The following is a 15,278-nucleotide window of genomic DNA, read 5'->3' as shown; positions in this document are numbered from 1 at the left end:
TGGTATAAATTCATTGGCGGAAAAAGTGTGAACTAACTTATAAGTCGCGTGCCACAGTAAGAATTCTATCGCAAGGCGCCGGCCTTTTGGGCTGGCACAGAATTCGCGTAATCGTAGCAGGCCCGTAGGCAGAGGGGGCTGCTGGTAACCCCCACTTGGCTGATAAGCTGACTTGCCCTTTTTCTGAGGTGTACTTATTTGATTTGAACCCCTCTACTGTTTTACCTTTTGGGCACTTTCACATAGGCACAGGGCATCTCTTTCGTCGACGCAAAAGGGCAGTATCCATGCACGGAACCAGAAAGTGCCCTTTTATATCAAATAAGCCCCACTCTCTAAATCCTGCCTATGGCCCTGCGTAGCCTACATTTATTAAATTTCATTCGGCATTTCCGGCAAAATTTAAAACAAACGAATGTATCAAAATTGAATCTTGATTTTTATTATTCGTATAAAAAGCAATACTGTCCCATCTTTTCGCGTGGTAAATCACATCATCATAATAATATACACATTTGGAAAATGTATATCTATCAAGGTGGTACAATGCTATTAGAGAGAAGTGCAAGTAAGAAGGTTTCCTGGACAGCCTAATCTTCAAAGCACGTTTTTTTTAAACAGCCAAAGTTGTGTGATCTTCGAAATTTGGTCAAATTTTCATCTCTACCAGCAAACCTTTAATCAAAAAATTTCTAATTTAGAAATGATTACATTAATGTAAGAAATATATACACATATATAAATGCTATAGGCCTATAATGTTTTTGTCTATAGAAATATGCTTCATATGAATAAAGACCCCTCCCCTCTTGACATGGAATGACAGAAGTGATTAAGACAATTAAGAGATCCTCACCGAGGATCCAATTCAACAGTGGTAGGTTGAAATTTGGGCCTCAGGTGCTACTGAATTAGATAGGTTAATTTCCCAATGTTCTGAACCTTATGGTCAAATTCGAACTGACAAACAAATTTGACCATCAATCTTTCTTTTCAAAACACAACTGTCGAACTGGGTCCAGATCATTTCAAATATTCCACTGATTCGTTTATACTCGCTAAAACATTACGTACATGATTTTAATCAAAAAGGTTGAATACAAATAAATATATTACATTAATATGATTTTCATTTAATAAATCAATTCCTAATTTATCTATTCATAAGAAGTGTACATTTGTTTCCATAATAGTGTGGTTTATATACATTAAATACGCTATAAATATAAAAGAATACACTATATTTTCATTGAGAAAGATTTATACAGATGTAAGAGGTACAAAATATCTACTGCATATGAAAATTATCAATACGGGATTAACCACGAATGCTCGTGCAGAAAATGTCAAGCATCTAGTCATCGTTGCTGTTATGGCGAAACCGGAAAAACCATGTGGTATTCAGCCTAAAGGTCGGGTAATATTCGAAAGATTGTCAATGACCGTGAAGCCCAACGCACAGGACGCAAGAAAACACAGAAACTATGCTTCTCATTTCTTGTGAACTTGCACAGGGAAACAGAGAAATATGGAATCAAACATGCTTGATCTTGGAAACGTTGGTTTTCAAAACCATATTTCTCGTAAACGCACACGACGCTGGGAAATGCTCGGCAACATGTTACTGTTTTCTGTTTCCATGTGTTGTGTGCATTTTGAAAAAGTTGCTGATGACTGTAAAGCTCAACGCAGGGAAACAGAATCAAACATGTTTGATCCCGGAAACATCGTAACCAAAACCATATTTCTCATAAACGCGCACAACGCTGGGAAACTATCGGAAACATGTTTCTGTCCCCTGTTTCCATGTGCCATTGTGTACATTGAGGTAATAATCTTATTTGAAACATATGTACATGTACTGTACAGATGAGATATGGGGAAATGTTGCACACCAACCAATAAATGGATGACCGTCTTTCGACAATCGTAAATGGTTCTAAAAGTATACGAGAAATTTTCTTGTAAATGATGGAATGTGCATAGCTGGGCGGAGTCAATTGAGTATTGGACGAATTTCAATAAATATAAATAGACGATTACTTTTTTGGAATGTCACGTGTGAAGGCAGGACTTTGATTTCATACGGAATGCTATAAGTATGAATACCGAAAATATTCGTTGAGAACAAAGATCATTGGCTTAAAAGAAAAGAAAAATCTGAAATTTCCATGAATGTCAACATACTGTGATGCGTGCTATTAGCGTTTAAAATTCCTAAATCAGAATGTTTGACACATGTTCGCATTCAAAAATGAGTAGTTTCGAGAAGATCTATAATTTCATTCAGTGTTAATTCCGGACACTTTCGTTGTGACTGCTGCATTAAGCCTTAACATGAGCATAGGTAGGTTCTCCCTTAACGTGAGCATAAGTCGGTTCTCCCTTAAGGTGTACATAAGTTGGTTCTCCGTTTTTCAAATTGTGCATTTCGGTCGGTTCGGTCGTATCGCCGTAAACGTTGTTCTGCTTGTATTTTTTCGGCGTACGTTCGCCGTAGTTGTTCTGTTTGCGCAGGTGGCGCACGCGTAGAAAAACGAGAACGCCGACGATCAGCCCGATGATCACTAACACGATGAGCAGAATCGCCCACCAGGCTAACGTGCCTCCTAATTGTACTAAAAATACATAAAAACATCGAAGAACATCGCTTAAAATGAACCTACGGTAAACCTCGGCTGCTAACAGTAAAACATTAATAACAGGTTAAAATCATAAGGCAGGTCTTCATTCGTAATATTGGTTATACAGAATTATTGGTTTTTAGAACCAAGGTCAGAACTAGTCCAGTCTATAGTGTCCAGTCTTAGCAAATTTGACAGGACCGCATACAGGACCGCGGACAACTCGATATACCAACAAGCACAGTTATATTAAAGCTAGTTTAGCAATAGGCAAGAATTCCGTAGAATTTCAAATCAAACACAAATTTCATTTCGTCATACTTATAAATACGAATATGATTTCCTATCATTCACTGCAAAATATATTATATAAATTTATGAGTCTTTTGATTTACACATACATATATATAAAATCCATAAAATGAAAACTCATTTAACAACATAAATAAAACTATTTGAGCTTAATCCGTAAAATTCCACAATCAAGAGTTGCAATTAAAACCAGTCAAAGACATATTCTATTTGGTTTTTCAAGAACCAATCTATAAAATCTTAGGACTGGTTTAAAAGATCCTAGACGATTAGGCCTATAGGACCAACGTAACTGACGGACTCGACTGGGAAGAAAGATGATAGAAGCTATCAATTAACCTTTATTAAACCCATAAAATCTAACAACTATCCCTAGCTAATCGATCTTGTTCATTTTGTAATTACAAATATACAATTTGATTAAACCCATATGATTACAGATATACCCCATTGTTCACCCCATTGCCTATATACTCACACACCCTGATTTAAGTTATACGTATTTTTGTTTAAATTCTTTCCTAACCCCTTTCCTAATTCCTTTCATTAATAAAGAATAAGCCAATTTTGAAGCTCACAGAATGTCTTTACCTACTTGGTATATATATGGAAGCCGATTTGGTTTTTTAATCCCGTGACTCATGAAATCACGGCACAGCATATTTTGCCATTTTTGCCGTTTCACCTAACAATTTAACTGAGCTGGCAAAACGCATTAAAGTTTGCCACGGGCTTCGCATAGAACTTTCCCGAGTATTCAAAGGTATATATTAATCTGTCTTAATATCTAGTTTACAAAATACAGGCCACTAAAAATGAGAACAATCTTTTAGTTTGAAATGATAGCAGTTTCAGCAGTTGACACAGCGTTCAATAAACCTGAGGATTTCATTAACCCACACATTTTACCGAACGGTTATAAATTCTCTCTCTTCTCAAATAGACCAGATATTGCACCATACTTTGATATTCTTCATCAATTGATTTCTTTGATTATTTCTATCCATTTGAAACAGGGTTCATAGCCTCTCACCTACCATTGAAAACGGTAAATCGAATCTAAATATCGGGGGCAGCCAACCTCAGAAAAGCGCCATCAGTATCAACAAATTGAATATTTTTTCATTGAAATATGAAACAAAATCAATCAGTTATCAAGGGGGGGGGGGTAAGACCCTCTGTAACATATTTCATATTTCTGTTCACATCAAATAAATTGAATTAGTATTTCTAGAAACAAAATGCTGAAAATAGCTCTGAAATATCGTCCTTATCACTGGCTTTTTTTTACTCGTGACAACTAGATGAAAGAAGACAAAATTTGATAACTCTCAACGTAATTTTTTTCGAGCAAATCAGATATCACTCGTTAAATTTTGGGCAAAAAACAAAAGACTTTTGAAACCCTGCTCAATTCAAAGATTACTGAGTGCTATGAACCCTGTTGGTCTCTACTAACGCGAACCATCCTCCTTCGGCAGGGATCCAAACCTTTTTGGCATCGCTAGCCTCAGCCACGGCACGAAAGCTTGCAAGATTTACCGCAAGAAAAGTTGCAGCAGCAATCAGACTGCTCGTTGTATAATCGCTGAGGCAAATACCACGGAAAAAGCTTTATAACTGGGAAAACCCGGGCTAAAATAAAACAGGATTTTTGATTGGCTAATCATGACATCATCTAAGCTGTGCATGTAGCTGCGCACTCGGTCTAGTGTGGCAGGGTTTTGTACTGTAGCGAGTCTCGATGCCATCTGGTTTCAAAACCCTGTCAGAGGAGGATGTTGCGAGAGAATTTCTCGATACAGAGACATTGAGCAATATGGCACAAAAAACCGTAAAACAACCGCAAAAAAACCCTATATATGTTTCTCGGTGATCTCCATTTCATCGTGCAGGTAGACTTTATTCGTTACGGCCGCCTTTTTAAGCTCTTCTTTACGCAGGAGGTTTCTACGAACGACGCGACACCGCCAGATTACTAGACCGACTACGACGATCAACACGATGCTGACCACGATGATCAGTATGGCCCACCACGGCAGACGGAACTTGTAGACGACTATTAACGAGAGAAAAAAAAAGAATAAGAAAACACACGGTGCTTCGATCGATTTCAGAATATCTCCGGGAGGTGTGGGGGTATGATTTAGTATTTCATCTTTTTTTGTTTTCCAAGTGCTCGGTCAATAAAAGTTAATTTGTTGCAAAAATATTGATTATTTGAGCGACAATGTCCGAAACAGAGGCCTTTCAGGTTGGTCATTCTTGGATATTTCAAGGAGTTGTAAAGTAGAACATTTCAAATTTCACTTCCATATTCCAATTACAGTAGACTGTTCCTGAATCGGTACTGTTTATCTCAGTAAACCGTTAATTCAGTGGTTTTGTAAGTAATTTTTTATCTTGTACATATTAAAGTTTCATGCACCTACAAGTATTTTCAATTTAGAAGGAGTTTATGAGTAATCAAGGGGTCGACGGGACCCTGAAAAAATCCAAATTTCGAATAGCAGACCACTGCCAAAAAAAAATTTCAATACATTTGATCTTTGTCTCAAGCTGGCCGGGGACGATAAATTAGAATTTTACATAATCTAAATAAAAATTTCGTCTTAACATCTTGACATCGGCATGATGTGAGGAAATTTTGCCCAGTTCACACCACAAAAAACAAAAACCAATAAGTCAAAATCGAAACCAACCAGCAGAAATGAGAATCAAGGTTATCAATTTGTTCAGCCTGGAGAATTCTAAAACGCTGCTATTGTCTCAGATTTAATCTCAGAGAAGTCAATTTAATTTTTCTTCATTCTTATTCATATCCTCATGCCCCCGAACCCTTTGGTATAGGCCTATACGTACATGCCGGTGAAAAAAGGTAAAATAGAATCCACACCATAAATATTGATTAAAATCCCAAAAAAAATCACGACAAATTACGACAACAAAACTGATTGATAAAGAAATGAAATTTTACCCTGGCAGAAAAATCTATATTTGATAATATTTGAAGTTGTTTCATGTAAAAATGAATACGATAGACTACTGCACGTTATATTATTTCATATCTACTGCATATTCATTCGACATATCATTTTTAGACTGAATCAGGGTGGTACAGGAACCACCTGAAATATTTCTAGTATTTCAAATAAACTTTTTAGTCTTTCATCAATTGCAGGAATTTACATTTACCGTTTTCATCTAATTCAAATAATTCACGAATGAAATATTCAAACCAGTTGTAAATCTAAAAACCCTAATAACAACTTTTGGGTAAACGATTTATCTAATTTAGTCGATTGTCAGTAATTGAATATACATTACTCAGAAATGGTTATTACTATTAAAACCCAGGAGGTTCGGTGGAAAAACCTAACCGAAATAGTCAGAATACGGATAGAAGAAGGAACAGTTGGAAGCACCGAGGTTTTCTCGTTTTTTTTTCTCTCTCCGGTCAGCCGCAAGGCGGTCGCTGCTCGTCTACACAATCATTCAGATATGATCATTAAATTGATTAATTAATCATTAATTAGTAAAAGTTAGTATTAATGACAATAAGAGACGTTGTAAAAAACAATCGTGACAATTTGAAACCCTACAAAACTCTTGCCCACATTAAACGTGATAGAAAAGGCTAAACTAAAAGTAACTCAAAAGACAGTTTTTGTGCATAGTTGGCATTAAACAAGGGGAAAAGCTAGAGACAGTCAAGTTTTTGAAATTGAGATTTGAAACGAGGAAATAAACGATAGTAGAACAAGAATCAGAATTTCTAAGCTAATACATCAGAAGCGCACAGTTTCTAGGACGGCTCTAGGACAACGCAGCCAATATTGACGTTAAAAGTCTTAAGTAAACTTTTCATATCGTACAAATGACAGATGAATATCACCTGATTTCATTTTCCAGAATGACGACTCTAAACTATCAAGACGTCAATATTGGCAGTATTGTCCAGCCGGCTGCTTATGTCAGGGAGGCCGATCGGGGGTATTGCCCAGTCAGAGAATATTAAGAATGTAGATCTAATATTGAGATGTGCGAGGCTTAAAGTACCACGTGTTTGAAACCGTTACAAATATGAACCTGAACCGGATTATGACAATTACAGATTTGAAAGAAAAAACGCCATTTTTGTCCTCTCGAAAATTCTGCCAGGGCAATTGAAAACATTTCTCATTCGACACAAATGACGTTCAGAATCGGAATAACATCTAGTGTTAAACACGAGGACTACTACTTACGGTCATCGTGGGGACCTTCGTATTCGGGAAGCGTTCGTTCATTCATGCCGTGAATGATCAGCGTATAATCGAATAATGTCCCTGAAAATTCAAAAGCAGCTTCATAGATTTATATTCATTGAGTATTCCGTAAATTGTTCCACGAAAACTTCCTGAACCCAGTTTTCGTCCGTGACTCTGGACGACGGTCAACTTAAGCTAATCTAAGTTAACTGAACACACAGTTCGACAGTCAAACAGACCCTGCACCATGGTCCACGAATGAGGTAACGATTTGAGTAGACTACAGGATACGCAGTAACAGCAGTAGGTTTCATTTCAATCTGAGCTGCGGTTAAAATCTGCATCGGTCTTAAACGAATCAATATGAACCAGCTTCTAGGTGAACTTTGGTCATCGAGATAATCGAAGTTCACCCTGTGGATTCAATCTAATGGAACTGGGGTCCATTAAAACTCAAAACTCTGGACCCGATTTCAAGGTAGTGGATTTAATATGGCTGCGTCCCGAACTAGAAACTATAATTTCAGAAATAGACTTTGATAACTCAACTTCTTGTAGGGCCTATATCATTAGTACAGAAAACCTGGCCTCACTCTGACATGGCCAACTCAGACTTCTAACTAACTCGGAAAAAAACGAACTCCTTAACATATCTTCCTATCCTTAACTCCTTAATTAGCTCAGACAGACTCTGACGGTCCCAGTTTGTCAGCGTAAGGCAAGGTTTACTGTAGCATATTATCACATTTTAACAGTTGAAATGACTGACAACTGTAGAAATGAGATCATACTTATTTCTGAAACGAAACATACCGGACCCGCGGTTGAGGTCAGACGGCGACGCGTCGTCGATGTGCAATCTCCACAGTCCTTGAGGCTGTTCGCCCCAGAACGCGTACGTCACTGTCTGCCATCGCAGCTCCTCCAGCGTGATGTCGGGTTCGCGTCCGTTCAGAATGATGCTCTCCGTGCGCGCCGGCGACTCCAGACGCGCGCTCACTCGGCCGCGCTTGTTGCTGTACGTCAAGTGGAATCGCACCTCGACGTGTTCGATATACTCGATTTTGCAGTAACGATTCACTTCGGCGTTGAAATACTGCGGAATCTGATTCTTGCTGAAAATACGTAAAGATAATCTGGCTTAAGTAACGTAGAACGCGGCAACCCGTATCTTACAGAGGTCACAGAATCCAAAATTACCGACATTTCATCGACCAAAAATTCCCCGATTTTAACAAGATATCCTTAGAAACGCAGGGACCCAGTTCTTACAGATCATGGAATCCAAAATTCCCCGATAACCATTGACCAAAAATTCCCTGATTTAAACAAGATATCCTTAGCGGGGGCTTTTTCTTTTGAAGAGTTTCTTTCTGCCATTCGTCACTAGCAAGAATAACAACCACCAAAAATTCGAATTCCCAGACTTTTCTGATTTTCTAGAAAAGGGTCTGAACTCCCCAATTTGCTCTGCCAGGCAAACTAGGGGTCCAGGGACACCATGCCCACTTGGGAAGTGGTTTCAAATGCTCAACAATCTAACAATTTCAATATTCAACGCCCTCTGGTGACCATATACAAAAACCAATGACCTTGAAACTCAATACAATCATAAAACATGTCAGCAGCTATGATTTTGTAATTGATTGTGATAACAAAAAATGCCTCGTTACTAATTTAATGTGGAAATACTAAGTTAATCTACTATTCAACGCCCCCTGGTGACCATATTCAAAACCCAATAACCTTGTAACTCACCATATTCATAGAACATGTCATGAACTACAACTTTGTAATTGATCATGGTAACAAAATATGCCTAGGTACCAATCAGCACTTTTTACACATTTTCGAAGTTTACGATCAAATCGTCTTCAAAATTTCCCTCGTAAACTTCGAAAATGTGTAAAAAGTGCTGATTTTGGCGAACAACAATGGCTGCCAGTCGGCCATCTTGATTCTGATAGGGCCAGTTTTTGGGCTGAAGATTTTGTCTAGGGTAGATACATGTAAAAAACCAAATATCAAGACATTACCTTGAAGCGTCTTCAAAACTTCCCAAAATAACTGGATTCCGTCTACGGACGGACGAACGGACGGACGGAAAGTGAACGCAATAGCCCGCTGGGACTAAAGTCCCAAGTGGGCTAAAAATTAATCTGCGATTCACTGATTTTTCTTGATTTCCCGGTCAGATCAGATCTGCAAGAACACTTAAAACCGGCCTGAAACCCATCTTAATCAAATTGAAAGAACATTTACTAAAAAGATCGCAAATAATCAAACCGTGTTTTAGAGGAGGCTGTTGGACCGAAGGGTAACCAGGCTACGACTCATGATATAAAACAATTAGATTCTATACTGAACTCTTAACTAATTTCTGGAACATACTTAGCGATTAAACGTCCGGGTATGATGCAGGTCATATTTTTTGGAAGTTCCGGCCATTTTCGCGCCAGTTTAACCATTTTTCCGATGTCCAACAATCCAAAGCCGAACGTCGGCGATACTGCAGAGAAAGAGCATCATGGTTCATCTAATTCGAATTGTATCATAATTCTTTTTTTAAACAAAAAACCTAGCGAAAAAACGGATTTTCCACATAAAGTTTCGACGAAAATTTATTCACCTTTGAAATTAGCGGCATTTGTGATGAATTCGTCGCGATTTTGTTTGGTTCGGAATCCGATGTACGGATTTGACGTTCGTATGATGAGATGTTGCATGTCTCTCCAAGTTAATTTTGGACTGAAATTGGACGCAACGACAATGTTAAATACATACGAACACGAGCGCATATACAAGTACCGACTTTAATTTATTTCCACTACAGAATAACTGCTATAACCTATTTCATCCTGACCTTGAAAATAATATATCACGATCAATTTTGCTCAGGTATGATGTACGAAATAAACAATGCCCAGAAGGGTATACAAGCCCACAGAAATAAACAACTACCAGCATCTGAATACCTGATTTACAGAGATCAATTGGCGTGACAGTAAAGCATTTTAGAATACATCAAGGGTATATGAGGCACAGCTAGCGAAAAAAAGTTTAGTTTAGTTTAGGTTGGCATGATTTTATGTGTATGGCCTCCTTGATTGAACATACAAAGTCACAGTCACTTTCTCTATGATCCAATGATAATAATATGTCATTTTCAACGATAAATTTCGTTTCAGTTGTGATGCTGTTGGGGCTTTAATATCGATGATATTTCACTACCGCTACCGAAAGTTTCTTGACGATACGCATGTGAAAACTTACTTGACTTGTAACGCTAAGGCAGCTGCACCGGCGACCATCGAAGCTGCGGCACCTGATTCGGCGAAATCCGTATCACATTCAGAAATACTCTTACCGGACGGCGACACCTGAAATGATTATCATTCGACAACTTGAAATAGGGTGAAGGTACAGTGTTGCACAGTCGCGACTTAAGCCGTCTTAAGTACCAAGGTTTGTCTTAAGTTGCTAAATTTGCCACAAAACCTATATCAACCATGACTGTATCTTGAACTATACCACCGTGGCAAATACTCAATGACATCTGATTCCCTGCTAGAAGGACAAAACTACATGGCGGGCATTTCATACCAAGGATTCCACCGGGTTTGAATCCCTGGATTTCTTTAGCAATAGGGCAGGATTTTGTACCGTGACAGAGTCTTGTGGTGCCATTATCAGGTTCAAATGACTACCACTATGACAGGTTTATGGTCAAGTCCAGTGACGCAATTCAAATGAATCCCTGCTAAAGATGATGTGTCTTGGTTCCATATTTTTTGCCATATTAAAAATTTCATCATCAAATATACCAATACAAGATTATAGAATGTACACTAGCAAAGCATCAATCTGACATTTCATGCTGTGTTGGTTCCATGGACAAGTAACTGTTTATATTTTGGAATTGAAGAAAGACCCACGACCAAAACACGGTAAATTCTTAGCAGAGGCTTCTCCCACAAATTAACTACTCACTGGTACATCCTCGAAATAACCTAGTAGCTACCCTAACATGCTCTCGGAATTCAAAGCGGCTCTCAGCAATCGACTGAAAAAATACTTACGATATTACGCAATGATTGTTGCTGCATAGTGGCGTCTAGCGTTCCGGTCTCACCCGAATCGGCGCTATAAGCCGATACAATAATAGCCGAACACCTTTCTCCGCGCAGCAGACGCCGATTATCCTCTTTAATTCCGGCGACGGCGATCGTGTAAATGTTATTGACGTATTCGTCGTACGAACAGCTATCGCCCGACAGCAGGCCGCCTTTACCGGACGCCCAGATATATATGGCTCCTTTACCGCCGCGTCCCTGTCGAAAGCAAGATAGAGACCATGATCAGTTCGGATTGAAACTTCATTACAGTTCATATTGATACTTTATTACAATACACCTTGAGTAACTTGGAAAAACTAAAGGACCAGAAAAGACAGGGACTCAGAAAGTAACTCTGTTTTTGTCCCAGTTGGCCACATACGAGTTAAGACGCTTAACTGCATCATGTGGCTACTCCTAGTGCGAAATGATCTTAGCTCTTAATTCTTATTCCAGAGAACATTGAATTGACACGTGGGTCCACATTTACAACCCATTACTCAGTAACAACTTTAATTATCAAAGTCACTGAAAAAGTATGTATTTAAGCAAACCTTGGCCAGTTCCGAATTATCATAGATCAACTTCCAGCCTACTACTTACTGCTTGGCAGTTCTCTAGGATTTTTCAAGAATGATATTTTCAAAATATATGTAATTAATTCCTTTTTCTGTGTTCTTTTATCATTCGACTCATCTAACTAACCTTGCTTTTTGGATGAACGAAGTTGATCGATGTATGGAATATTAAGTTAAACGTCAGTTTAACAAACGGTCAGAATGCATCTGGAGGCGATAAAATTCTAACCCCACACTCCCCTTAAGGGCTTGTGATAATGTCTTAAAGCGATATTCAGGATAAGAGGCTGGATCCACCCCTGACGTTGGAGTACGAACTATTTTTGATATCCTTCGCAACTGTGAAACCAGAAACCGAAATTTAAACTCAAACCATGCCATCCCAAAAAATATAAATACCTCTCGAATTCCTTTATACAATGCCTGACTGGATTGCGGCGACATTCGGAACAGTTTTCGCGAATTATCACCCGCATCTTCATTCGCCGACCAATTATTCAAATAGATGTCGATTTTATCGAGTCGATGAGTGAGCGCCTTGGCTCTCAAGTCATCTCTGATGACATTCGCTGCCTTGGAAAACAACCGGATATCTGTTGCGACGAAAAAGATACGTACACGTTTAATGGGACCGATACGAATAGGCTTTACAAGAAATCCAAATAAAACATCATATTCTACAAACTTTTATGTAAAGGCGGACAGTAAATAGCATCAGGTATTATTCACGGTGCAGTTAGTCTGGATTTTTGGATCAAAACAATCTCTATTAAACTGATTAAGGATGTTGGACTGTAGTTTGTGAAGCCCAGCGATGTCTAGCAAAGCGATTCATCGTACAATTGGTAGTGAAACTATGCGTCTTATTAGTCAGATTTCTCAAGTTGAGAAGATCGTCAGAAGCAATGTCGCAACAAAGGCAATAAACTTGGTATCATTCCAAAGCTCGTGAAAACGGCTTTCAGAAAATATGTATACCATTATATCTACTGAGTTATTAAGTTTGCGTGGTCCAAAATCATTCACAGGCTGAAAAATACTCGCCAGTTTTTAAGGGATTACCGACAAATACTGTTCGGGTTGTATTGATGAATACTTACTCGCTATCTGAGCTTCATAAGCGATGCCGACGCCGCATTTAGCATTCCTCAGCGCAGCAGCGACGCCTGCAGCTTCTGTTCCAGTACTGTCCGCATCGATCGGCTGACCGGGATGTAAATCCAATGTCAACTCGGTATTCTGAAATAACGAAACATCAAAATATTCGTACGACTAAATTATGATAATAATAAATTGTCACTTATATAGTGCAAGGCTCCTTATTTAAGTTCAAATGCGCTCCGCTAGAAACTATACGTAGCTAGCACGGAATAAAACTGTTTATTGGCAAGAAGGTTATTCTTCACAGTCTGGGAGCATATGTGGAGAATGCTCTACCACCACATGAAGAAAGTGGAAAATTGGAACAACCAGGTCTCTCCTGATTAGCGGAACATGGTCTAACAAATTACTCAAAGTTGAAGCATTAGATGTTTGAGGCCCTGATGGGTCTGTTCATCGTTTCCATTTTTTTTCTAACTGCATTCATTTTATGCGGTATGCGTGGCTCTATTTGTGGCAAAAATGTTTATAACCAATGCAAAAGTATCGGACAGGCAGGTTGGGACGTAGAAACCTGCCAAGTCCTTTCAGTGTATGTCGGGTCTGCACTTGAATATGTTCACAGATGTAACATATCTCTGAACATATGGAAAGCACGGCCGATTTTGTAATTTATTCAAATCTTAATTACTTACCACTCGAATATCTTCGGAATTCTCTAAAACGCCGCCATCCACAACGCCGATCGTGACACCCGCGCCGGTGGCGTAATCCCAGGCTACCATTGAATTCATATCAGCACCGGAACTACTACCAGAGTCTCTATACTGCAAACATTAATAAATAAACTTGGTTACAAAAATTGCTTATTTACGTTGATTTCAGCACCTTGCGGTTGCTGTTCGTTGTCATTAACAGGATTCGTGTAGATCAGATAATTCAAAATTTCCTGATGTTTTCTCGATTATCCCTGACCCTCGACCGATTAAATTATATAAGATCTGATCCTCAGCATTTCATCTCAAGAGGCTCCTTGAGCCATTGGCACCAGCAATTGGCAAATCGTTGCTGCTTTTCGCAAGGAAAATTGAATTCATGAACAAACCGTTGCAACAGCGTGATCATAAAGGTAGCTTAAAATTTCATGAAAATGGAATTTTTTTCTTGTAAGTGGAACTTTTGTAGGGTTTTGAAAATCAGATGCATAGGATAAGCAATCTTACAGCTTATAGATTAATTGGGGCGAAAATTTTGCTTCATTTTCCTAAACTTTTGCCTCAAATCTCGTAAATTTGGAAACATGTCCATATTTTGAAATGATGCCCAAATCTTCTAACAACCGCCATAGTTCGAACCCTCCGACTTACCAGGTACCATTGTTGTGACCACATAGGATCAGATACTTCAATTGCTCTTTTACTTCGGTGTTGGCTGAAATAAAAACATTTTTTCAGAACGAGTCATAACACTATTTCAGATGAACAAAGCTGATTACAGGTTAATTAATTCCAATTTATTATTAGTGACAGGCGACCTTAATGGAAACATATATTCATTGAGCCTTTTGTCAACTTACGTTTTAAGTTCTCGGTTGCACAACGAGGGCGTGGAACCTAATAATATGAAAATTACGCAACACAAAAGCGACCTTCCGAGGACAAACCCGGAAGACTTCATCTTCCTGAAAATAGAATAAACAAACATAATTCCAAATAGGCTACAGTAATACATGTCTTAATTAAAACAATCCACAATGTCATCTCAGTAGTCCATGACTGAAATTGACAGTTTTCACCCTGTTTTTTCACGACACAGGACCCCCCTTGCACATCATAGGCTACCTCCTTCTTGGACCAAATCAACAAGACACTAATATTGTTAAAAGGTTCTTTTAGCGAGTCATTTTTTTTTCTAAATGATGTGAACTCTCCCAATAGACCCTAATGAAATGGTTTCGATTTGTCACTATAAAAAAGCTTGTGTAAGCCTCGTGAGGAATGTCATAACGCCGAGAGAAGTTTACTCAGACTAAAACAGGTGGGCGTTCAAGGAAAACGAGCCGTTTAGCCCTACCCCTGCATGTTTAAACGACATAACAAATTTCGAACTTACCTCTTGGTAACTCGATTAAATTATAGGCAAGGTTTCTAATCTGATATCCGATTGTCAACGACAGAAATCCAGCTTAAAAATACATTTATTCGAAATTTTGAGTCACCACTCTCAAACAAACAGTTCATCCGCGGAACAAATGTATATAATCGAAATAAAAATAATCAAATTCATTCGATATCCGAC

The 15,278-nt window shown here is 38.5% G+C and overlaps 1 protein-coding gene across 2 annotated transcripts; it reads right to left on the bottom strand.

Annotated features, from left to right (window-relative positions):
• Nucleotides 1-422: 422 nt before the first annotated feature.
• Nucleotides 423-15,213, bottom strand: LOC141903299 (endoprotease bli-like). Of its 2 annotated transcripts, none has more exons than XM_074791397.1 (13): nt 15,093-15,213; nt 14,557-14,661; nt 14,348-14,411; nt 13,676-13,807; nt 12,980-13,118; nt 12,279-12,472; nt 11,266-11,517; nt 10,460-10,566; nt 9,816-9,934; nt 9,578-9,695; nt 8,000-8,301; nt 7,184-7,264; nt 423-2,618 (listed from the first exon to the last, which is right to left on the bottom strand). In XM_074791397.1, the coding sequence occupies exons 2-13, from the start codon at nt 14,655-14,657 to the stop codon at nt 2,326-2,328; spliced, it is 1,902 nt and encodes a 633-aa protein (XP_074647498.1). In that variant the 5' UTR covers nt 14,658-14,661; nt 15,093-15,213; the 3' UTR covers nt 423-2,325. The 2 variants fall into 2 exon arrangements, with proteins under 2 accessions (XP_074647498.1, XP_074647499.1); XM_074791398.1 differs by having other exon boundaries at nt 2,480-4,995.
• Nucleotides 15,214-15,278: the final 65 nt, after the last annotated feature.

The sequence above is a fragment of the Tubulanus polymorphus genome, chromosome 4, assembly GCF_964204645.1.
Source record: "Tubulanus polymorphus chromosome 4, tnTubPoly1.2, whole genome shotgun sequence".
Classification (NCBI taxonomy): domain Eukaryota; kingdom Metazoa; phylum Nemertea; class Palaeonemertea; order Tubulaniformes; family Tubulanidae; genus Tubulanus; species Tubulanus polymorphus.
This window is presented reverse-complemented; position numbering and strand designations above follow the sequence as displayed.